Here is a 27,062-nt window from a genome sequence, read left to right as displayed (position 1 = left end):
CTTTCACGTCAAGAATGGCCTGAAACAAGGAGATGCGTTGTCCCCATTATTATTCAACTTTGTCGTGGAGTATGCTAAAAGGAAAATCGAAGATAGCAAACAAGGCCTAGATTTGAATGGTATTCACCAGGCTATGTACGCTGGTGATGCAAATTTAATAAGGGATGATAGGAAAACAATAGAAAGGAATGCAGAGGTTTTATTAAATGCCTGTAGGGACATGAGATTAGAAGTAAGTGCAAAGAAAACTAGATACATGGAAGTTCGTCGGGATCGTAGTATCGCAAATGATGGAAGCGTTAGAATATCAAATAATAGGGAAAGGCACCGAATATGGAATACTTTTTTTCTTTATTTCTCAGAAATGGGTTTTCCAGAACAAAAATATTATACATCATAATATTTGCCGTGCCTTTGCAAAACAAAATACAGGTATGAAACTTTGTTCTGTATTACTGATGTTTTACAACATTACAAAATTGAAAGAAACTCAATTTCCCATATTAGGCACACCCCAATCCTAATATGGAACATTACTTGTTCTTAAAATGGAATACTAGGACAAAATATGCGCGTCTGCCTACAATGCGACATTTGGATAATTCGAGCATAGACAATGCATTCGAGCAATTTCTTTGTTTATTTAAGAAATAAATTTAATTATTAGTTTAAGGAAAGGAGCAAAAAAGTGTTCGAGCCTCATGGGTTGGGACTGAGGAAAACCAGGAAAAACCTCACTCAGGATGGGTAATCTGAGCAGGGATCGTGCCCATGTTCGAATTATCCAAATGTCGCATTGTAGGCATTGTGAGCTTTGTCATAGTTGGTAGGTCTGTAAGACAAGTGAACAAAAAAATTACATAACATTCGTAAGATAATTAAAACATTAAAAACAGAAGAAATACTAGAATTTCACGTAGTACAAAGATAATTATCGAACTTGACTGGACTTATTCATTATTAGGCCTATGTTTGTAAAATGCTGTAAGGGCTACTTATTTTAATTTTCGGAATAGCTATGATTTCTTTTACCTTGGAATAAGCATGTTTACTAGATATAACCGACAGTAAAAATAATAAAACGACATATTCGAGGAAGCAAACAACGCGCGACAAATAAAGTAAAAAAGTACCCTATATAAGAAAAAAGTTGAAGCATGCTGGATTAGCGTGTACCCATTTAAGCCCACTGTTCCCAAATGGAAACAATTTATTTTTTAATTAATTTTAGTTAGTGGATTATTTTTTATGGGTTTATTTCGTTTTTTACAATAAGGGCCTGCTAACAATCCATCTGCTACCACTAAAATCCTCAAAATATACTAAAGGAGGCCAGAATCAATAAGTTTAGAAATAATTACTAAATTCTAAAACAAAATATAAGTTGGGCTTAAATGGGTTAAGGCGTCCAAATTTTGATTCCAGTTTCACTTTACAAACCAATGGTCACAAAAATATATTTTTCCACCTTTCATGCCACACGTTTCGTGGGACCATCGTTTACAAAGTGGGCACCAATCTCGTTTCCTTGCACTGAGCGACCATAATTTTCCCCAATGTCCACATTCCCCATCATCGTCATCATCAATAGGATCACTTAAACTCTCACTATCTTCGTTCACGTCACTTACTAACTCTTCGGATTCACTTTCATCTTTGTAGTCGAGTGATGTCCTTTTCTTTGATTGTTTCGATTGTATTTTCTTTGGCTGAGGTTGGAATTCTAAATGTTTCCTAAGTACTTGTGTGGATGAGGTAAAGAAAGGCCCGTTGCGATGAAATAGAGTCTTCACTGACGCTCGGTCCAAAATAATATGTCAAGTCTAATATAACTTACAATTCAGTATTTCATCACTTCTACTTCACATACAGTACGTATAAAAATAATTAGGAACATTCCATATTAGGAACCTGCTAGTATTCCATATTAGGAAAATCAACATTTTGGATAGTTCTCTTCCTACACACGCTTACGTGATTTTCTATGTACTGAATTTTTATGCCATTATGGTGCACTATGTATGCAATCTAAATATCATATCGCAATCTCAACGATAATACACACCTCCTTGCATTTATTCAGCAGCCTGGAAAGATACGTCTGAAAAACTCAAGTTCTTCAGAAAAAAAATTGCAACAAAAGAAAATGTTTTGTTATTGTTCGGCAGCAAACCATTCATATGCAGACTGAGGGTGAAACAGTGTACAAATTTACGTACACTCCACTCGGTGGCAGCACATAGCTGACAAAATAACCTGGTATTTCGTATTAGGAACGTATTCAATATATGGCGCATCCACCCTACTTTTCATAAAACTAGGATCAGCATTAACAGACGAAAACCTTATTCTCGAAAAAGTTAAATGTGGACTAAAAGCAGGAAATTCGTGTTATTATTCAGTTCAAAATCTCTTGTGGTCGCGAATTCTGTCGAGGAACTTAAAGCTTAAAATATATAAAATGATAATCATGCATGTTGTTTTGTATGGTTGCGCAACATAGTCGCTTACTCAGAAAGAAGAACATAGATTGAAAGTATTAAAGAACAAGATCTTGAAATGAATATACGGACCCAAGAGGAACGAGAATGGGGAATGGCGGAAACTTCATAACGAAGAACTACATAATTTATAGGATTTATCAAACATTGTTAGGTCACGTAGCCAGGATCATCAAATCTAGGAGGCTTAGGTGGGCAGGTCACGTAGCCAGAGTTTAAGAAATTGGAACGCTTTCAAAATCTTATCTGAGAGAGCAATCGGAAAATGGCCATTAGGAAGACCTAGGCGCAGATGGAATGACAATATTAAAATGGATGTCACAGAGATAGGAAAACAAAATAGAAACTGGATCCAGTTTGCTAAGGATAGAAGTCAGTGGAGATCTTTTGTGAACACTGCACTAACCTCTGGGTTCCATAGGCCATTGAGTTAGTTAGTTAGCATACAGTAAATTTATTTTCAAACTTTTGAAATATGCGTTTGAAGTCTACTGTAAATTTTTCAAATGTCCAAGGAATTTAGAATCATAATTACTTTATATTACGTATTTTATTTATAAATTATGTGCTCTTAAAAAAAGAGCTAGATGTTTGAAACATTCCAGGGCAAATTGTTCCGCCATTTTATTCATAATAATAATCTGTCATTAAATCAAATTTTCTAGTAAAGTAAAATGAGAACAACAGTAAGGAGGAAAATCAAAACGTATCACGGAAGATCCAAACCTGTTATTGAAGCAAACAGTTGATACAAAAGAATCATGCCCATTTCACGTAAACAGATAAGAAATTTTTGTTAACCATTGGTTTCTCTTTTCATTTGAAATTGCAAAGGAATCTGCAGACTTTTCTAGGTATCCTATTGTATAATTTCATTTCTTACACAGCAACCAAGTTATAAACAAACTATTTTTATTATCCATCGAAACATGCTATACGTAAGTGTCAGAAACCTGCTATGCTCGTCCGTCCGCCGGTAGGTATATGAGCAAAGGCTGTAGCAGGAGGCGATAAACGGTCTTCGGATTCGATTGTTAATCCCACGAGTGGATTTCATAGCAGTTTTCTTTCTCTACGGACACTGGAAGTAGTAGGAATTAGATCCCTACATAGTGATAATTGTAAGATATAGGAAGAAACAGATAAAAGATTCTGTGTCTGATGCTTTTGTTAGGAGCAGCATTCCGTGTTTACGCTATGATAGGTATTCTACATCCATGAAAAGTTTTCACATGTCACAAATCCGTCTCTTGCATCTTGAAGTTATAGATCTACTACTTTCGGTTTCGAAATTGAATTCACTTAATTTAGAAATCTATTGCTGTTTTAAAACCTCCTTGGAAAAACTGCTGTCTATACTACAGATCAAAACACTTACATCTTTTATGTGATCGCAAGAACATTGCCTCTTCGAAAGAGTTGGCGGACTTTTCTTTTTTTTTTTTGTGAACAAGATTATATATCTATGCGTCGGATCATATAACACATGTTGGGAAGAACTGGAATAGGAATAAAATATGAGTCCAGAATTCTTACAAAAGCATTGTAAAGTTAAGGGAAGTTCATATGTGACAGATAGTGCTTACAAGTGAGACCAAAGCAAACGAGAAGTTTGTTGGTCAATTCTTCTGGTAACCAGCTGTTTCTAGGTAACCAAGGTAACTGAAGACATTGTTGCCGGTAGTTCAATATTAAGTTTTCCGTCAAATATACTAAGTATTATTATATTTATTATTGGAAATTATATATCACAAACTATTTTTTCATATTGTTACGATTATACTAGTATCACTTAAACCCTCTAAGTTTGTCGGTAAGCTGTATTCTTTTATTTCAGAGCGTTTGGAAACACCAACTGCAAGCACTACGTGTTCGCTCAACTATCAAAACGTCAGCTTTCTCGAATCTAACAGTTATCATATCTGCAACTGTCTTTAATTTGATTCGTTTTCATTAGACAGAGAAACGGAAGATAAATTATTATTGTATTGATATTTAGTACTAATATTTTCTACTCAACATTAAACGGATACAAATATTATTAATATTATTGCTAATATTAATAATGTATATATCTGTTTAATATTGAATAGAAAATACTAACTCATATGCTTTGATGAAATTTAAGATTTCAATTCCGGACCTATAATTCTAACCGAAAGCCATTAACGTAATTACCGATTTCATTGAGGCTACTTACTCTTCAAACCCTTACTGTTTTCTTTGACAAATTTCTGTAATTGTGGTTTGGCCTGAAAACCAATGTTTCTATGGATCGTATGATGCACTCCTTGGTTGAAATCCATAACAAGCTTTGCACGTGCGGTGTCATGTTGTGGCTGTCCCCTCACCGCAGAATGCCATCTGCTTTTCGACGTGGCTGTCAAATCATGACGAGGGATGTGATCTCTGGCTCCAGCAATCTATGTCGTTACACAAACACACACGAAAAGGTTTCTCAGATTGTAATTGTCCAAAAATGCTTGAACAGGAATGTGGTGAATCCGAATTGGTGAAACGTTTTACATCGCAGTGGATGACGTTCGCGAATGACATTAAATAGAATACGTCCTCTGTAAATGTCTTGTATTCAAATTTTTATTGTATCCAAAGTTTATCATGGCTTATGTTTCATACGTTTCAAATAATTTAAATTTGTAAATTTGAAAAGTACATCGTGCGCTGGATGAGACTTAGGAACTATTCATGAAAATAAATTCTCATTAAGAGGAGGCAATAAAGAGAAGAGAAAGTACTGTGATATGAAGAGAATCGATTCTAGTTACTGTAAAAATATTTCGCATAGAAAAGGAAATTGAATATAATAACTAAAGATATGAATATTTACAATAACTATAATAACATTAATAGCTTATTGAAAGTTTCTTATATAAGAACAGTTGCAATTATTATATAATATTAAATTAATAGCATTATATTAAAAACTTAAGTAACTTGAATAAAAGATACAAATGGAAAAGTTACAATACTAATAGTAGCAAGTAGAAGTTCTATATTATAAAATATATTGAGTGAGGTTTTTAACTTGAGACTGCAAAATATCTTAAGAAACAAACATCTGGCGAGAAACAAATGTTTGAAAAATAAAAATAATACAATTTGGATGGGAAAATTCACCTGTGATAAAATTAGTTGAGAAGTTAAATGGATACAACAATTTTTTGTTGCAGATTCAGACTCTACGGAGAACAATAAATAAATTTTATTCCGAATATTTGTTTTCTATTCGTGATAGATGGCTACTCAGTGATACTAAGTTATTTTGACTACTCTTTTTCAATTGGGAGCGAGCACGTTTCGTTGCAGAATACACCTGAGAAAAATAGTACCTATTTTTTATCTTAAAAATTCTCTAAACTCGTGATTCAAATGTGGCTGTAGATTGTTCAAATGTGTGAGGTAGTAATTGCGATTGGTTATCAAGCATTATACTAGCTATCCCTCCTTTATTCATTCCTTCGATACCTTAGAGGCTATTTTTTTATTCTATTTCATTTGTTACTTTTGAAACATTTTATCCTAGTTTCATGACTGGAGCGATGTAGCCGATATAATGCTTGATAATCAATTAAGATTACCACCTCACACTGCACCTAACGATACTGCCACATTGGAATTTTCTGAATTAACGTCAAATAGAGAGCTATCTTTCAAATCACCTTCCACGAGTCGAGAAAAGGTTTATGATAATATAATCATACTGTTTATAATAGATTTATTCTGCAAGGAAACATGGAAGCTTCCAATTCAGGAAACTTGTGATACTAGTTTTCACTGATTACAGCCCCGTCGATAACGAGTCGAGAAATATGTTTTCTATAAAAGTTACTTTTCCCGTAGAATTCAAATCTGCAATAAAAAAAATGGCGGTCTCCATTTATGTGTTCAAAGGTACCCCCTTTGTGCTTTCAAAGAAGGCAAGGGGACTATTTTCATCACAGGCGAATTTGTCCTCCAAAGTACATACAATTGATTCAGTAATATTAAGTTGAATTTCAATGTGCCTCTTAGCTAGTAAATGCCGTGTTTCCACCACCGGTTGTGATCGATCTGCAGGCCACATCTTATGACTATTGCTTGACATCGAAGATTCCATTGTAGAAAACTTCACTGCAGATCCATGTATGAGTATTGCACCCCACTTCTCTTTACAGGTTTTCTATAGGTTAGAGACGGGGCGGACTTACGAATGGGACAAAGGCCGCTTAAAGAATCCGAAAGCACAATAATCTATTGGGCTGTCATGTGAACTTTTGACAGGTATGTCAGATAAGGGAACTGCCGAAATTCCAGTTTGCTGTTCCATAGGGCGATGGTATTTCAGCAATGTTTTCGCCATGTGGTTGGATGCCTTGTCTTAGTTCAGTTCAACCTGGTTCAAGTCTTGCCCGTATAACGCTGAGCAGTCAGAACATGAGGCTGCTAGTACGCAGTATTGATTTTGACGTTTCGCTCTACATTTTTGAGACGCAGTGTGCCCCTATACGACAAAACTACCACAAGCATGAACCCTTTTGGGGAATGGTTCCAGCTGTTCGTGTCGGTCTAGTGGATCCAGGACTATATGCCGCATATTTCCGTACAATACTATTCACGTTGGCACGATCTACATGAAAATTAGGCACCTTACACGCAAGTGACACCGTGAACTTTGCGTCGGAAAGGATCACAATGAATTCCTCCAAACTGTCTGCATTTTTGCCAGCGTCAAACTGCGCTCGAGCACGCTGCTTCACTGTATGACTAACGATATATTGTTGCTTGCCTCGTGGCAATCTCATGGCGATAGGTTGTGCATGCCTTGTAAAAACACTTTTTTGTTCCGAAGCTCTTTTCCACACCGATTTTGCAATATATATACATAAAAGAAAAAGTTCTGACTAATGGATTCTGATTGGCCAATGGCTAGACTAGAAACTTGAAATTTAGACAGAATATAGGATTTGTGATTTAAGATCCCAGTAAGGAAGGATTTGTGGAAATTCGATGAGGAGTGAAGGGAAAGACGGTATGCGGTCTATGTCATACCGCCTCTGGTTTTCCAGTGATCAAGACATATCGTCACTGAGAGTAGGTGCTAAATACCTCTAAATAATCTATTTTATACACCATAATTGACGAATAGCTTTGCACGTAAAAAGGTTTTATTTCTTATGTAAAAATAATTTCTAAGTAAGCAACACTGACATTTTTGTTATCTTTTTCCTACCTTTTGTTTTCTAAAATGAAGTGCCTTCAAAAACTTCATCTAGTTTATATTTTGATGTGCCATATTGAACTGTTTCGTTCGAATGTATGCGTGTATCTTCTTGTTTGAATGCATATAAATGTGTTTTGAGTATGGGTTCCACGACATGAGTTTGAGCAGGTTTAGGGATTATCTGCTGAAAGGGGCGGATCTTCCAGGGTTTGGAATACTCCTCAGTCAAGTGAAGGGTCCACAAGTTTCCCACAGGAAATTCTTAATATAAACACACATTGTTTGAGCATTTTCGTGTATAATTCTCTATAATACAACGTAAGGGGACATTTTTTTCCCGAAAGTTATCGGTGGAAAATCAAAGTCTCTCCATGCCTCCCCTCCCCGTAACTACAGAGAAGCTCTCCAATGGTCTTTAGTCATTATGTAAATAGAAATACAATCTTCTAGGCAACATACTTTCACTGTATTTCAACATTTAGACAGCTGGTATGTCAAATCGAAACCGTAATGAAACATACCGCCTCTGCTTTTCTTCCACTTCGAACACTGGACAAGACCCTAGTTATCCGAAGCTTTGTAGTTATATATGGGCACAAACCTCAAAGCAGTATCTATTCCGAGTTATGAGCATCAGAAATTGAGCGGCACGAACCTTTGAAGCGTCATAGCACAATAGCGAATGATTGTGACGCAGGCGATGAGGAATTTGACACAGGAAGCGATAGGGGCACTATCCAATAGTAGCAAAATCAAGGCTAGAACAACTGTGCAAGTGAGTCTTCATTACCAACCAACGCATCACCAGTTATCTTTTCCAGTAAAGATGGGTCGAAAATACCATAAAATAAAATTGTATGTAATATTAAGTTATAATTAATTATAACTTATTCGCTATTTGATTGACTTATTTATAGTTTAGCACCCCTTTCAGCAGCAAGATTATATGAGAATTGAACCTGGAGCTTAACATGGAGTTCAAACAACATGAGATCTCGCCGGGAATCGAACCCTGGTCTCCCATCCCAAATGCACGCATACTAACCGCTTGGCCTCTAAGTCGCTCATGTTGATATTTCAAAAGTAGTCAAATACGGTTATGCTGTTAGTGGTGTTTTAACCACCACGGAGTAGTATAATACTTGCTTTCAGCAACAATGATTCCATGCAACTTAAAATTTCGCATTTTCAGTAGAATATAATAGCTGATCAGAATCAAATTACTTTTAGTAAACCCTACTGTTTATTACATTCCAGCACGTGCTGTATACTCTTTCATAGCTTTCCACCGCCAGTGAAATAGTGAAATGTCAACTGCCCACAGCGGAATCTTGTAAAATGACTTATGTTATCTGCACTGATATAAAAATCCATTAAGTGACGTACAAAAATAATTAAGTACTTTGTGTGTCCGACTACCAAGTGATATATTGTATTTTGAGCGTGGGCAAGAACCCTGCTCCAACCGACCATCCTGACCGAGATCTTCTCTGGCTTTGATGAATCATACCAGTTGAATGCCTGGGTGATATCATCTCTAAACCCAGAGCCGCTGGGTTTCCATATTCCATGCACTCCCCGATCCTGGCTCCAGCCTCAGAAACCTAAAAGCCATAAATAAATTCAGAAAATTAAGTATATTCTAAGTGTTTTCAGACTGTGATTGTCAGTCGGACTAGAAAAATACCGCATGGTGTCCCTGTGTTGTATCTCAACTTTATTTGTAATCGCTAGCTACACGAAGCATAAGGCTGAAACGAATGTAGATACTTGAGATATGAACTGGCGCTGAGTCCACCAGTGTTTCTTTCAGACATGTTTTTTTTGGGGGGGGGAGGCAATGCCCCTTCGGAGCTCTGAGAGTGTCCCCCAGAGGACATCAAAATAATACGTCTATAATATAATAATAAATAGAATAGTACCAGCAGTGCCCCCAGAATATTAAGAGTGCCCCCCAGATTTCTTTTCTGAAAGAACGACTGGAGTCCACGTTAAACTGTAGGGTCCGGCGTGCGATATGCAGAACATGTAGGACATTAATGTGAATGTAGATGTTATTGGACTATTTTTGTATTTTACAAATGGACGCGTGTATATTTGAAACAACAAGAAAAATATGGTACAACGAATTTGGGAAAATGCAAGGTATATCTTGAGTTTCTTAAAACACGCATATGACAAAGCACAAGCCTGGCCAAACACACTGTTTGCTGCCAGTCGTATGTGTGCATTCAAAGTAATGTCGTTAATGGGAGTGGAATGAAGAAGACAATGATACACTTTTCTACATGGCAGAAAAACTTGAACTGGTTGAAGTAACTGTTACAATAAACAGCTTGTATTGTTATCTTCCGAGTGCTTCAGATGTATAATCTTGTTTCGGTCTTTAGCTCTCTCGTGGATAGTGTACGAGCCCCAGCGGTAAATCATATGGTTCTGATCCCACGTTAAGTTGTAGGTCCACGTCTTATATAGCATCGCTGCTGAACACGACGATAAATCTCAATAACCAACTAACTATTTTTGACTTTGAATCCCGTCATTCCCAGATTGCAAAACAAGCAAAGAGGGCACCATATTGATACCACAAAGAAAAATTTTCTCGCATGACTTTCAGACTTACGTGTGTAAGGTTTACGTTGCTAATAGCACTTGGGCATGATATGACGTAACCCTATCAATACAACGTTCCCTGCATAAAAATAATTTGCTGTTATGCTAGATCTATGCCAGCTTACAATCGCTCTTGATCCGACCGTGAAATTTAGTGCTATGTCCGTGTATACGTTTGATGAATACAGACTGATATTTAGTTAATTGTGAAGCCCATCATAATAGAAGGAGCTCTTTTCTTCTTTACGTCTAATGCAATGCAGTGATTTCACATACCATCTTCTCCAGAATAGAACGTAGACACAGAGACACAGTACCTTTCCCTTCAACAGAATTGACTGTGGTGCAAAATTGACTGCTAGAACAAGACGTACTTCAAAGTGTGGGAGAGGATCTTTAGATGAGCACCCGACATATAGTACACGATGTGAGTGGGAGCAGTACAACGCATTGGGAGGTTACCCACCAAGAACACCTACATTCATACCATATTCAGCGAGTTTAAATCCTTGGTCCAGCCGATTTTGAGCCAAGTTTAAACTGCTGTCACTGCTTAATTCAAAATAATGAAAATGATCAAAAAATGAACCGCTTCACTGACGATGCTACCAAGGAATGTAGTGTTCAACTGTCATAACAGCCACATGTGGACATAAAAACACATGCTGTTCGGAAGCTCGCAACATTTCAGAAGGATACATTGTGAACGTATAGGCAGGCATAACACATAGACGAGTAATTGGATTGTATCTTGTATCACAATGTCTCATAGTGTCAACTATCTCATTTTCTTACAGCAGATACTGTCAATGTTATTGAAAGAAATTTCTCTTGGAATCCAACAGCACATGTGGATGCAACACGAAGGTGCATCTCTTCATTTCACGGTTGCTGCCCTACAACATTTAAATGTTTAATTTGAACAACAATGAATTGTCCAATAACGCGGCTACAAAACTCGCCCAACTGCTTTTTGTGGTATCAAATGAACACATTGATGTATAAGACTTTGGTTGAGTCGGAGGAAGATCTCTTGGACCGTATTGCACCTGCTGCTGAATAAATTTAATACATTCCAGGTGCTTTATATCGTGTCTACTAATTGGTCTGGAGCACATATCGCTGTTCATGACCGTTACGTCCAGCATATCTTGCAGCACAATTATGGGATTAATGCTATAGAACAATGATGGGAGAAACAATCTTAAGAATTTTTAACTGGTCTAAGAAAGAAATTGGAGCACCATCCAAGGAGTGTACTCATTTTTGGCTGGAGTATATAAAATAACTCTAAAATTTCATCATTACACATGCACTCCTTCTGTGTTGGACAACGAAGTTTTAAGCAGCCCTTCGTATATTTAATATTGCCAATGAGAAAAAAAAATAACATTAAGTTAAGTCTTGGCAAAAAGGATAGAATGACCAAGATGACCACTATAAAACGAGAAGATACATAACTCTTTACGACTTTGATAATAATTAGATGATTCCATCACTTGGTTTGCCTACAATATGTACGCAATCCTACCTTAGGTTTCCTGACAAGTATGGAAAATAGGCTAATAATGCGCAGAACCTACTAATAATACGATACACTAAGATAGAATACTATACCAAGACCTAGTTACAATCCCGTCTCCTGCGACCAACTTTGAAATCGATAAGTTGTTTGTAGAAACATCGACTGCATACTAATCCATTTGATCATTAGTATCTTGTAAACGGTAAGTAACAGAAACTCTATTTTGACTTAAGCTCTCCAAGATGCACTGGAAACAGCCTCATTTACGTTGATCAGTTGGAAAGTTTCTGGCTTCACTGAGAATGAAGCATTTCTAATTCTTGAACTCTTTATATGATAGAGAGTAGGTTACGCGTTCTAATTTTGAATCGTGAATTGCTCGATATATGCAATTTGGAGCGAAAATGGATCCATCTGTAAATGAACAGTACATTGCCACGCCGATTGTGTAGTGATTCGATGCATCTTTTAAGGAAGGATGGCGAAAGAGAGTAGTGAAGACACGCAGAATACCTTAGTAAACAATACGCAATCATTTGGAACAGTGAAATGAGCGAGTGTATGAAGCAAATTTGGGCTAATGTCCCTCAGTGACAAACCAGGAACCAGGCAAGTGCGAAGTACTTCCACCGACAATATCATGCAAATTCATGACTTTATCATGTCGGATCACCGATTGATAAAAAATCAGTACTTCTGATCTCAGGAGTGTGTGCATGTAATTTTTAACATCTTTTGGACATACTGAAGGTGACTGTGTATTTAGTTTCCCTAAACTTGACGTTTTACAGAAAGCGTGAAAGAGTGGTTCTGACACTTGCCAATTTGCAATTCATGCCTGCAGACGGTGAAGATTTTCTGAGTAGGTTTGTGGCTCAGGATAAAACATGGTAACCCTAATACAAAAAAGAAATCACAACAGTGGAAACATTTCTCATTTTGTAAGCTTAAGAAGTTTCGTTGTCATCCTCTACAAGGAAAAGTTATGATGTTAGTTTCCTAGAACGTAAAGGATGCTCTTCCCATTGATTTCTCGCCAAAACAACATTCCATTAATGCAAGTTGTTACTCAAATATGTTGCATTGTCTGCGAAAACAGAACAGAATTTGAATTAACTTACATCTTCATATGCAACCGACTTAGCAACTTTAGATGATCAAGTGTTCTCCGCAATAAAGATATAACTAAACAATGTTTTCCGCGTGGACAAGGCCGTTATGGGTGGTGTATGTAAATGGCTGGATTACACACCAAGGAGGAACTTCTTTTTTTACGTTTTCACAGTGGGATGGAAAAACTGGAGCAGCATAGGAAAAGTACACGGATACTACGTAAAGCGCATATAAAATTTCAGCGCACTTCTATGTCGCTTTTTCTGTTTTGCCAGAAACTTTCCAGCAGACCCTCGTAACTTACAAACTTCTTCGTAATACGAGTGTTTACATCCTTAATGCAAAGACAAAATTGTTAAGAAATGGGAGAAACTGATTAAAATAATTTTAAGGAAGCCCTTGTATCTTATACATTTCTTACGATAAATATTTTAACCCTTAATAACGCAAATAATTATAAGAAAAAAAGTATTAAAAGCGAAAATAGAAATTTAATAACACTAGTTGTGTTTGCTTTGGGCTCGTCAGCTCTTTGACGTTCAAAGAGATAAGCAAATAAATAACGAGTGACCTTTTAAAGTTGTCTTCAAAGTACATAAAGTCTCTACAGACGAAGAAAGAAGGGGGAAACAGACAGTGATACTTAATTCTGAGTCAATATTTGTTCTTTGATCTCTTTTAGGTGAGCAAAGAGTCAAAGATCACAAGAGAAAATAGAGTTTTCTTTTATACCTTTGCGTTTTCTCTAAATCTGAAGATTCCTCCTTTCAGACGTACGGTGAGTACGAAGAAGAAAAGGAACATATTTCTTACAAGTATGTGTCGACATGCTACTTGATATAATGTGTTTGTTAGAAGTACTACCCGTAATGTGACATCAATCACTGTCTCAAGGGACGTTAGTTTCAGTTATATCAGTATATAATATACACTTTCTTATCAATATGGCTGAAGTAACACTTTTGTAATGCTTTCCAATGTAAACACTGTTTCAACCATTGTTTATTGGTGATACTGCTGACTTACCTCAAGTATTTGTGGATCATAATAATCTCAAGATGCCGGGATATTACCGAAATGTATGTACCTAGTAAAGCTAGAACTAACCGCACACAGGTGCACACTTTCGTTTACATGAAAACATGATACTACAATAATATAACATGCATGTCGTTGTACTGGATCGTTGCCCCCTAATTTTTAAAACAAATTCACGAATCTTACCATACTAAATATTTATCACAGAAAATCTATTTGTGAAATACATTGTTGGCTACTAAAACGAAACACCAAGAACAAAACATTAGGTTAACCTCTCATTTCCAAGAAGTGTAGAGCAGCGTTTCTTCAATCTTTATCAGTTATTGACTCGTGTCATTTAAGTTATTGATTTACATAAATAATTAACTAATCTATAAATCATGTATATTCTGCAGTACCCTTCTTCCTCCAGGCACATCTACTGGTATGTTGTGGCATACTACCGTTTAACTTAGCAATTATTTCCAAAGGAGCATTTCAATTTTTACCTATTTTTTACCGATTTACGTAAGCCTAAAATATCCTTTCAATAAAACCTCGAATATACTCGAGCTTGTAAACTTTGTACCGTTCAACAGTGATCAATTGTAATAATGCCGTATGATGCCCGAATATACTCGAGGTTTTAAATTATTTGTAAAATTAAAATCTCGAATATACTCGAGCTTTTCAGTTAACCGGTTAACGGGGCATGTCATTTGAAATGACTATCCTAAAGGATATGAGAATAGTCAAATGACAAGCAGTTCAGTTCTGTGATACATCATGTGCACCTGCCAAGTCTCATAAGAATAATGTAGGTGGCAAACCAGATTGAAGCAGTATCTGACTGTTGGCGTCACGGAAGTTTCTCTATACTGTCGAATAATGGTTTGTTGTCGATTTGTGCAACAATTCCAGTACATCCCACCCCCCTTCATGTGCATCACTGTGTGTGAATTATGACATATCGCAACTACGAATTATTCTGCTGCGACATAGCTGCACGTATTGAATGCAATGCAGCTAGAGTGATACAAATACAAATTGGATGGATACAAAATGACAATACAGAACGATATGCAGCGTCACAACAGCAGTATGACATAGTACAAACCAAGAGGATATACATCTTGTAAGAATAAGTGTGGTAGATCAGGCAGCCACATCCCAAACACTACACACGAATGAAGTGTTGCCTATGAATCAGTCTCCTTACATTAATCTCAACTCCATCTAGTGTGCAAGGATGTATTGGTATGGAACCCTAGCTGCGGACCTCTTTAACTGAAAATGTGACGAATGGGAAGCCGAATAGCATTAATTCCTTTTTTCGAACAAATCATGTTTTCTCTTGAGATTATGACGACAGCATCATAGCTGCTGGTGCCGACGAAAGGGGCTAGCAGACTCCCACATTCAACATCACCACATTAGTCTGGCACCGAGAGTTATGATATTATGTGGCAAGGATTCTGCGCCTATTCGCAACTAACACGCATTAATGGGTCTCTTACCTGCGAATGGTATATGGATGCTAGTTGCTAACAGTTGTAGTTCCCTTACTGTATATTCTACATGGAACCATTTTTCAGCAGGATAATTCGCAACGGCACGTGATGTATAACTTTCTACACTTAGTCGATGGACATGATCTTCCATTGTTTCCTTAGATACGAGTTTGTCTGATCTCTGGCTGATTCTTATTATCCATTAATCTTATGCAAACGTCTCTTCTGCTTCAAAATAATCCCCAAACCTGGAAATTACACTTTGAGGTGCATACAGAGCTAGTGAGATTTTAAATATTTCACCTGATTTCGTGTCCCATTGTTACTTACAACTAACGTTCAGATCAGTTTTTAAACTACCTCCTCACAAGCAGAAAATGTTATTGCTGATATGGTGGTCTATAATGGAAGTAATTTCTCATGTCTTTCTGAGGCGAGATGAAAAAATCAATGTAGATTGTTACAGTGCTGAACCCTATGAAATGCACCACTAACTTCTCCATAAGCACCCAACAATGCTTAACAGATATATTGTCCTTAAATTGCTCAACTGCATGTATAGGAAAGGATGGAGCAGGCCCTGTATGATTTACAGTATGAAAACCTTCCATGTTCACCGTATTCTCCCGATATCCATTCACTGTTATGGGGAGCGGTGGCTCAGTGGTAGAGAGTCCACTTCTGGTGTGTGGGGTACCCGGTTTGATCCCAGCTCGCGCAAGTGACAAACACGGTGTGCATGGGTTTTCTCGGTGTTCTCCCGTTTCCTCCCACTTTTCATTCCATTTTCTCATTCATTTCTCATCATCACCACCTCTTTTAGCCTCAGTGCATATTCGTGAGATTTTAAACTAAATTTTCCATTTCATTTTTTATTCACTGTTTACCACCACCTCCGCCATTTTGATCACTTGTTGGGATGATAGACCTTCCCTTATGGTTGGGCAGAGCAACGTCGATGAAGACTTGTTTGTATCGCAAACTCCAGGCTCCCTTCACCTCGGAATGACAAGTAAATGTATGGTTTTGGCTATCGTAATTAATCATGACAAATGACAAATTTTGATTGGACATTTCATTCGCACCATCGTAATACTTAAAGAAAGGTTGAATGTGTATATGGGTATATTTTTTGTGAAATAGGGAAGCAGAAGTAAGGAGAATAAAAGAGAAGAAAAATCATTGTTTAAGTTTATGAGAATGTGTGTTAATACGATTGTGCGTAAAGAAGGAGGTTCATGTGTAGTAAAAAAGGGATATCATTTTCATTCTGAAGTGTATTATGAAACAACAAAGCATCTCAACTATGAATGGGTGCACACATACAGTACTCAACAAACATCGGTGACTACACGTGTCTCACGCCAAGATGCTGCGTTTAAAATCAATCTGATGGGTTTAAGAGTCAGAATAGGACATCTCTATTCGCAACCGAAATCGATATAAATCTAACAGGTTTATCATCTGAAAATATTACTTTTCCAAGAATATTGCCTGTGGATATCAATATATTTCAAGTTCAATCTCTTAGTTATGGAAGCAGAATTTTAATTTTCAATTTCTCCGTTTTCACAGAAGAGGCAACTTCTAGTTGTTAGTTCGCTATCATTGTAATTTTAAGAATGCTCACTGTTTCAACATTCTCTTATGTTCCACTTTCAACTCTTTAAGAGTACTTTTTAAAATAAATTAGAAAGCATAACAACGGTAACTCTTTCAGATTCGTTTTAGATGAATGTAAATACCTAACAAGGATATTATTATTAACAGCCCAACATGTATTCTAACATATAACATTCCTAGAAATAGTTATTACATCATTTTCCTAATTTGTTTTAAATATCATTCATTATTTTAAATTATGAAGGATGGTTTTGGGGAGCGTAGTGAAGTCGCTCTGTTTCTTGTTGTTTTCTTTTACTCTTTCATTTTCTTTCTTTCTTTAAAGAAAATATTGTAAGAGATTGCAGATTAAGAAGCTAGAATAACAGTTAGCTGACAATGTAAAACAAGAGTGAATAACAACGGAAATTGGTTCGTAAGAAACTGCATTTGCTATTTTATAAAGATAACCAAGAAAGTTCTGTTGCTTTTTATAGAGGCCTATGTCCAATAAGCCCTCACACCATGAGTTGAATGCGAATGGAGATACGGCGAAGTTCAGTTCTTGGTCTGGGTATTTCAAACATACTATCTGGTTGTGGCAGTTCAGTTAATCCGTGAACTTGCGTAAGGATAGAGTGAACATAAGACTTCCACAGACCGTCATAAGGGCATGTATGCTTTTCGAGCTCAAACTGGGTTCAAACGCAGCTCCAACAGGGTGGAAGATATGCCAGGCCATTGGTGAGGATGTCGTGACTACGCGGAGAGTGCAGCGGCCATTTAACAAGTTTAGGAATGGTGACGAAATACTCGAAGATGCACCACGTGCTGGAAGACCAACACATGTACAAAATGAAGCTCTTCAGGCAGCAATTGAGGCAAACAGTGGCCATACATGTTAGGAACTGGAACTCTAATTCAGTGTGGAGCTCCTTCGTGGCTAAGTGGTTAGCGTACGCGCCTTCGGCGTGGGAGACCAGGTTTCCATTCCCAGCGGGGGCTCATGTGGTTCTGATTCCCCGTTAATCAGTAGGTCCACGTCTCATACAACCTCGTTGCTGAAAGGGATGATAAGCTAAAATCAACTCAACTACAATTCAGTGTGAGTGGAGAAAGCATTAGCAGCATCTCCATCAAATTGGGAAGAACTACAAGTTGGGCCGATGGGTCCCACATGATTTAAGGTGGGTCATGTACGAAGCTCCATGACACCGTCATCATTGGTTAGCATTCCATGACCGATTCTAAAACAGCCGAAATCAGCACTGCAGGACCAGAAGAAAGACCTTCTGTGTGTTTGTTGGACTGCTCGCAGCATCGTGCATCGCGAACTGCTACCAGCTGGTCAGAGCATCAATGCAACTGTGTACTGTCAGCAGTTGAGAGGTGTTCAAGAAAAACTCAAAACTCTGGAACCAGCACTTCTGAACCGCAAAGGGGTCCCCCTGTTCCATGACAATGCTAAGCCCCACGTAGATAGCATGATCCAGGACACCATTCTACGCCTTGAGAAACACTATTGCATCCGATATACTCCCCGCACATTGCACAGTCCGGTTATCACCTGTTCCATTCCCTGGACGATCATCTTAGAGGACGCCAGTTCAAAAAAAGGATCATCTTAGAGGACGCCGCCAAAAAGCACTTGATACCTTCTTCGCTTTACGGCCCACCAAGTTCTACCGCGATGGAATCCATGGCCTTCGAGAGCGTTGGCAGAAGGTCTTCGATGCTGATGGGTACCATTTTTGATCTTCCAGATAGGTCTTAAGTGACAAATCAATGTTCAAAAGTGGTCGGTGAAGAAGCGACAGAACTTTCTTGGTTATCTTTATATTTTTCTAGGTACTACAAAAAACTCATTATAAGGAAATAAATTATTAGTAGTACAACATAATTTAACTGATTTCAGGAATAAATATATTTCGGGTGTTTGGTGTTACACTTTTGAAAAGGTAAGGAGGAATAGTGTTATATTCTTCAGAGATAGTACAATTAACAAAAAGAATAAAGTCCGTCACTAATTCATTTTTTTTATATTCCCCAGACATTACAAATTAGAATTCCAATTTTAATTATATATCATTTTGACGATGGTTCCGACCGTCGACAAACTAAACAACGAACTGTGCAACTCAAGCGCGGGTTATCGCTAAGGTGTGGAAAATTTAAGTCACTTCCATTCCTTATATATTACTCATGAAATTCATTTTTCTACTAGAAATTGCCCATGTAAGCATTACTTCTTATAGATTATAAAAGGTCAGTATAGTTTTGTCTTTTTGAGTTGTCTTCGAGTCGTTTCGAGAGTGAATCGTAACTGAGTGCTGGATTTATTATCGGCAACAATTTTGGTCCTTGTAACGTTCAATAAAGACTAAAAGTTCCATCAAAAAATACTCCTCCTCCTCCTCCTCCTTCTAATAATAATAATAATAATAATAATAATAATAATAATAATAATAATAATAATAATAATAATAATAATAATAATAATAATAATAATAATAATAATAATAATTTCATGTAGTAAAAGAGGATGGTCCACGGCAACAACATTTTCAAACACGGTAAATAGAAATACTTGGCCCAGAACCTGTATTTTTATGTATTTTAGGGGACAAGACGCTCATTTCTGGAAGTACAGCATAGGGAGCAAAAGTGTTGTTCCGCTCTATGATGTCTTTCTTAGCATTGCAGACACTTTTTAGTTACTTTTTTCATTATTTTCCGAAGAGGATGACAGTTCCAGTGTAAGTAACTGATTTGTGCAAGTTATTCTACGTTCAATTTCCTGAGAAGGCATATCTCCTTTGTCATAGACCTACCATCAGGAACCAATCGGTAAGCTATCTGAGGGCAACTCTGTGTAGAAAATAAGAAATTACAGCAATGATGTCTAATGTTCTCTTCTTACATATCTTCCCAAAATTACTATTAGCGGAATAAGCACTAATTATTATTTTACTGAGAGTGAAATTTATTCCAAGCATAAATTAAATATCTATATAAGGGAGACAACCAGAAAGTATGTTCCAAAACTGTCCCAAGATTGTAATGTGGAACTCTGATTTATAGGATTTGGTATTGTAACTGTAGACAAAACTTTGATTTTTATCAATGCCCCGGGAGCAAAACAGTAATCCATGCAGTGGAATGTCTTGGATTCCTTTCGGATCAAAAAGGCTCCAATGTCAAAGTCCAAATTTAAAGCAATGTTACTATAGTCTGCGTCACCCGAATTGGCGTGTGGCATCAGTCAATAATCTCGCAGTGCGATGTTACTAAACCTTCAGGGAGGAATCTAATTATTCATAATTGTCCATAAATACGAACAAAATCAATTATGAATAATTAGATTCCACCCTGAAGGTTTAGTAACAGCGCACTGCGAGTTTATTGGCTCATGCCACACGCCAATTCGGTTGAAGCGAACTATAGTGTTCTTTGACATTCATTCAAAAGTTATGATTGATTGTGTTCTAAACATACAAATTGCAAATCAACATTACTACCGTCAAGTGTTGGGGAAACTTCATAAAAACGTTCGAAAAATATGGCCAACTTGTGGGAAAGTGGATGAATCTTTCATCAGGACAGTATACCTGCCCACAATCCGTTTAGCGATGTTTGGCTAGGAAAAAAAAATGCAGTATTAGAACACCTGCAGTTTTCCCATGATTTGCCACTTTGTGACTATTTTGATACCGAAAATCAAATCTGAACTAAAGAGAACAGACTTTATCTTCGTTAATTAGATTTAAAAAAGAAAGAAGGAAAACGTATTAAAGACTCTTACAGAAGATTCAGACTATTGAAGCAGAGAAGGACTACTTTGAAGGTGACACCACCGACAGAAACCAATAGTGAGTTATTACTTCAATCTGGTTGTTTCTGTGTCAAGCCTCGTATAGTATGTTGTTTAGCGAAAAAGAGAAGGATTACTGAATATTCTAGAATTTTCTTCTACTAATTTAGACACACTAATGCTAAATTATGCAATCAACCGGCGACCCGCGTTCGATCGCCATTAGGAACAGGATTTTTGTCGTTCTACCCTCGTTCCAATGTGATTCTGAAGCTTACCCAGTTTCTATAGAATTCATACTTGGGGTAACCTGGGAAGTAAATGGGCTTGAGCGTGGAACTGCCGAAGTCTGGAAATTGTAGTGTCTTATCTTCATACACAGAGCTTCAGTCCCCATATCATGGCCCCGAAAGAAAGGAGGGTGATTTTACTTTGATAGAAAATTGTAATGCAAAACATTTAATTTCGTAACGTCAGAAGTAATGAGAAAAAATAAAGACTTTTTATTCTAATCAAACTCGCAAGGTCAGTAAATTGATATAAATTATCTCACGTGTCATTATATTATATGGTAATGGTGCTGGTATTGTAAGACCACATACCTTTTCTTTTTGCTTCTCAAGATTTGGCAACACTATCCAGCATGAATTCAGAAATGATATCGTTCAATTTAAAGGGACACTACGTTCCTCTTAAGCTTCGTGACAGCTTATACCAAAGCTTTTGACGTTAATACCCTAAAAGGAAGCTTACCTGTTTCGGCTGCTGTAAGCACCGCCATTAAAGAGACCATGGGGATTAGGAGCTGGGTCATCTTTTGCCTTTTAGCCAGAGATACCCGCTCGATGTTTCTTCTTAGGTCTTTCGACGCTCATTTTTCAATGGACCTGCAAAGAAACCAAAAGAAGTAGCCGTAAGAATTTCTGACTTCTACATCTGTTCTTTTCATACATTACAATATTTCGAATGAACAATACAAAAATCTCTGATATATATATATATATATATATATATATATAATTCTATAAATTCCTGGCCTTTCAATTCCTTTTTACTTACACTGTAATCTCAATGTAAATGTCAGCCCACGCTGCACGAGTAGATTAATGTCGTCGGAGATTTGATTCCCTGCAGGAGAAACATGAAATTAGAACGTATTACGATGATTCGCATTCCACTTTAAAATGTAATTTCATGTATAGAAATATGAATACTAGTCGATGAAGACCAACTTGAAACTTGTGTAATTTGAGTAGAGGGAAGAAGTAGAAAGTTAAGAGGATGAAAAAGAAGACTAATTAGAATGTATTAGTTGGAATGAGGAAGAAATGAACCACATTGGAGTATTCTTTTTAAAAAGTATATTTGAGTACATTTTTAAAAAGAAAAAAATCTTGAGAAAAAAGATAGAAGGGCTTGAGAAGGGAAACAATGAACGAAAAAAAAAAAACTGAAATTGAAATACGATATCGAAGCAAAGAATTTTACGTCTGAACGAAACAACGTGAAGGTGAGAAAGTTGAGTTGAATTGATTTTGAGTTTAGCATCCCCTTCAGTAGTGAGACTATATGAGATGGGACCTACTAATTAATGTGGAATCCGAACCACATGAACTCCCGTCGAGAATTGAACAAGGGTCTCCGACGCCAAAGACGCTTACACTAAGCTATGAAGACTACTCAATTGGTGATAAATATTTTAAAAGATGTCAGAAGCTTGAAAATTGACTGTGTATTTAGGATAAAGAAATTAACGGAAAAATTATCACATTGAGAGAACTTCAGCAAATTAGAAAATGTAGGAGAAAGTGTAAAACTGTGTTAGTAACGCTTATAGTGGATAGCATAGTGGAGTAAATTATAATTTAAGAAATTGCTAATAATTGAAGACAAAATGGGTATGTTCATATATGATATAGATCATAAACTCAATCTTACATTATCTAAATATAAAATGAAACACAGCATTTTACTTTCCTATCAGACGATTCAAATCATACACATAAATCATTCGGAAAAACACTACTAACAGATACAGGTATAATAATAAATAATTAAGAACAACATGAAGATGAGAAAGTTGAGTTTATTTTGAGTTTAGCATCCCTTTCAGCAGCGGGGCTACTTGAGATGGGACCTACTGATTAATGTGGAATCCGAACCACATCAGCTCCCGGAATTGAACCCGGGTCTCCCACGCCAGAGGCGCGTAGAGCACGAAGGAGATTTATGAAGTGAGAAAGTATTTACGTGGAAATAACACTCTGACCACTACACCGAAACTAATAAGCTGATATTCTCAAATAGACAACGACCCTGTAATTATTCTTTGATATTTGTTATGGTTTTCTATTAAGGCATTCACCTCTCACGTGTTTAAAATTGAGTAAATTGCTGACCGATGCCTTCTTAGAAAAGATGAAAAGGACAATGATTTTTCAGGTATAGAATTGTGTCGAAGTCTACTGTTGATATTTCAACATAAGTAAGAATGAAATCTTTGTGTAGAAATTTAGGGTTTGAAATTGTCTGAATTCTATTTATTTGAGTTGAGTTGTGTTGATTTTAGTTTAGCGTCCCGTTCAGCAGCGAGGCTATATGAGACATGGACCTACTGATTAACGTGGAATCCGAACCACATGAGCTCCCGCCGGGAATCGAACCCGGGTCTCCCACGCCAAAGGCGCGTACGCTAACCGCTTAGCCACGAAGGACCTCCTCTATTTATTTGAGTATTGCTCACATACATATAAATAACCTCAGGACATGAATTGTAATATGATGTTTAAATACCATAATATTTCATTAAAATTTAATCCGCAAAATTTAATCTATTATATATTAATTCACTTTGTTATCAATTAAGCCTGTGGTGGTGACGTGGATCTAGAATCCAGCTCCTTTAGAGGCAAGATGTTTTAATAGGAGCGGATTATAGTGTAAGTGTTGAGCTTGCATGATGAAGCTGTTAACCACACCTAGTGATGAGCGCAAGAATCTTGTTCTTGCAGTTCGTGCAAGACCATGCATGCATGCATGCAAGACCAAGACCAAAACTCTTGCGCAAGAGTTTTGTACACGTACCGGTACTACTTGAATACTGGTACTGAAAACCGGTATTGGATATATGTTGAATATTTGTTTATTAATATACCTTTTAGTCTCCTTAGGTATACGGTAAATTGAGTTGTATATAAATTGAGTTTATTCTGCCGTTGTTGGCATGTCATTTGATGCACTTGACAAACTTCGAGTACAGTGGTCCTAAGCTAGTATCTTCACCTGGACGTAGCAATTTTCTGTTTTAATACCTTCCTTCAACTACAGTCTCCTTCACCCTTTCCTCTTTTTCTTTCCACCATACCCTCTAGCACGTCGCTCATAATAATGTTACTTCTTTAAGCCATTGTCCCAACCAGCTCCTCTTCCTCCTCTTAATTACAGAGATTGTTCAGTCTACATTTGGCCAATTTCGACTTACGTAAAAATTTAGAAGAATTCATGGCGCCAGGTCAGTAAGTGCTCGATGTGTTTCCCTTGGTTCCTAACAATAGCCCGACAGCGTAATTTCCTCTGTAATCGGCTTCTCTGAACAACTGGGAGGGGAATCTTGTCCCATTCCCTTTGCACACCTTTCCAAAGTCCTTCCATAGTTGTGACACACCGTTTTCCCAAATCCCGAGCAATTCAAATCCACAATAGTCCATAGGACTTGCATCTGGAGATTTAACAGGTACCTCATTGAAAGATATCGCCTACATACCACTTGCCTACTCCATCTCGCTTTAGAAGCGAGGGGCGATCGTGAGGTATGTGATGAGGCTTTGTCTATGTGAATGCGCACCAAATTGGCGTCATTTCCGTACATTGTTGGAATCTCATGCTCGTAGATCGGCCGCATGATCTGCTCCTGAAAATACTGCGAATTTACTTTGCAGTTCTTCGCCACCCTCCGAATCTTCAGTTTACCTCGGTAACAGTAGCCAGTAACGACCATGAACCTTTTTGGGAAGGATTCTTTACAGACACGGACCCACCTTCTGAAGTTCTTGGCGCCTTTCTCTCGGTACATGATGGTTCTCGGTTTGCCGCAGTCGGAAAGGTAAATCCATGCTTCATTGAGTGTTACGACATACATCCACCTTTGTTTTGCCAGATGCCGTTCGTACAGCTTCCGGGCGTTACACTTTCGTTCCTTTTGGTGGGCGTCCGTGAGAAGATGGCGGCGAGCTTTCATGACTTTTCCAGCTTGAGATGATGGTGTAACGTCCGACTCACAGTCCCCAAAGACACGTCAAGACGATTAGCCACACACCTTTGTGTTGGCGGATTTTCTTGCATTGCCACTTTGAGAAGTTTCCTCTGCATGGTGGAGGTGGACTTGGTGCATTAACGTTCATAACGTTAATAGTAAGTCCCATGATTCATAACATTAGTAATTAGTCCCATCATTCATAACATTAATAATAAGTCCTATCATTCATAAGGTTAATAGTAAATCCCATCACGTAATTAGTAAGTCGAATAATTCATAACGTTAATAGTAAGTTTCATCACACATAACGTTAATAGTAATAAAAACATTCAGAACATTAATAGTGAGTTTCATAGTTCATAATGTTAACAATAAGCCCCAACATCTTTAACGTTAGAAGTAAGTCCCATCATTCATAAGGTTAATAATAAGTCTCATAATTCATATCGTTAGTAGTAATTCCCAACATTCATTACAATAATACCGGTAGTATGTCCGATCCTTCATAACGTTAATAATAAGTCCCATCATTCATAACTTCGGTGATGCATTAAGTGCGAGAAACACGAAAGCTGAAATTCAAATTATCAATATTAGACTTCAAATACATTTAATGCAATAATAGTATAAACGAATGTAATTAGAGTAATTTATTTAAAACGATGAAAATTCTATTACAGTTAACAGCCTGAAGTTTCAACGTCGTTTCGTCTCAGGAAAGATAAAGGGAAGAGACAATAAAGACAAAAGTGATTTTAATCGCTAATGGCGTGAGCATGAAAACTTCAGCCATTTTCCAATTCAGAAACTATACATACTAAAATTTTCTATCTGTTTTAGAAATATTTTGTTTTCCTTCTACAATTTATATGAACACACGTGCAAAAATAAAAATAAATAGAATTTTTTTTAAATTTCCTTTTATAAATATTCAAAACTAATCTTCTTAGTCTGTGTATAATCGATGATAAACGATTTAAATACAGAATAACAAAGAGAAGTGGGACTTATTGTTACAGTTAATTAAATGAAAACACACATACCACACTCACGCACCACACACACACACACACACACACACACACATATATATATATATATATATATATATATATATATATATATATATATATATATATATATATATATATATATATATGCATATTATCATCTATTTAGTTTCTTTTTCTAAATTTAATTTTGTAAACAAAAATACTTAAGTACACAAACTCCATGAACAAGTAATCTGATATATTATTGTTCTATTTTGAGAAAACCAATAAATAGTCAAAAAATAACAATACATTCTATTATTTTAGCTAGGAGAAAATTATCGGAAAAAATTATACGTGGTGTGTTTATTTTTCAGCATCATATGAAGGCATGCGTTCCGTTATAAATGTTCCTTTCTTTCTTTAATACTGTAGATTTGCGTAAATATCAGTTGAGAGCACATTCATCCTAAAGAAAGCGAGATAAATATTAATTTACGTATTTTTACTTTTTTACTTTTTGCTAGCTAAAATACCTGCAACGTTCCACGGGAAGGATCACGTTTATGTACAATATTTGAAAATCAAGAACTGACACGGGAACCTCAGGAGATACCGATCAGGTACTGAAGAACAAATTACTTTGTTAAACAGTCCTCATCTTACTAACTAAAGATAAACTTTTTATCGGTCTATTTTGCAGAAAATCGGTGTTAAACTTCCTGACAAAAAAGGTCAAAATGAACCATTTTGAGCATAAAACATACATTTGATGTTGACCCTATCAAACGTGAAGAATTGAGTACAATTAATAAACACGAGCAACGCCTTCGCCTATACCCCTGTCCGTTCCTGGGGGTCACCTAACATGCAAGTTCATGACTTGGGCTTAAATGTC

The 27,062-nt window shown here is 36.8% G+C and overlaps 1 protein-coding gene across 1 annotated transcript in view; it reads right to left on the bottom strand.

Annotated features, from left to right (window-relative positions):
* Positions 1-27,062, bottom strand: part of LOC145678368 (zwei Ig domain protein zig-8-like) — an 887,136-nt gene that overhangs the window by 323,143 nt on the left and 536,931 nt on the right. Inside the window, exon 4 of the mRNA XM_081748434.1 lies at positions 21,671-21,804. Coding sequence (XP_081604560.1) covers positions 21,671-21,731 — 61 coding nt within the window. The 5' untranslated portion in view covers positions 21,732-21,804. The remainder of the gene's footprint in view (positions 1-21,670; positions 21,805-27,062) is intronic.

This window comes from Thermobia domestica, chromosome 2 (assembly GCF_964235325.1).
Source record: "Thermobia domestica chromosome 2, izTheDome1.hap1.1, whole genome shotgun sequence".
Lineage (NCBI taxonomy): Eukaryota > Metazoa > Arthropoda > Insecta > Zygentoma > Lepismatidae > Thermobia > Thermobia domestica.
The sequence above is the reverse complement of the archived record's forward strand: the minus strand, read 5'-3'. Positions and strand labels throughout refer to the sequence as shown.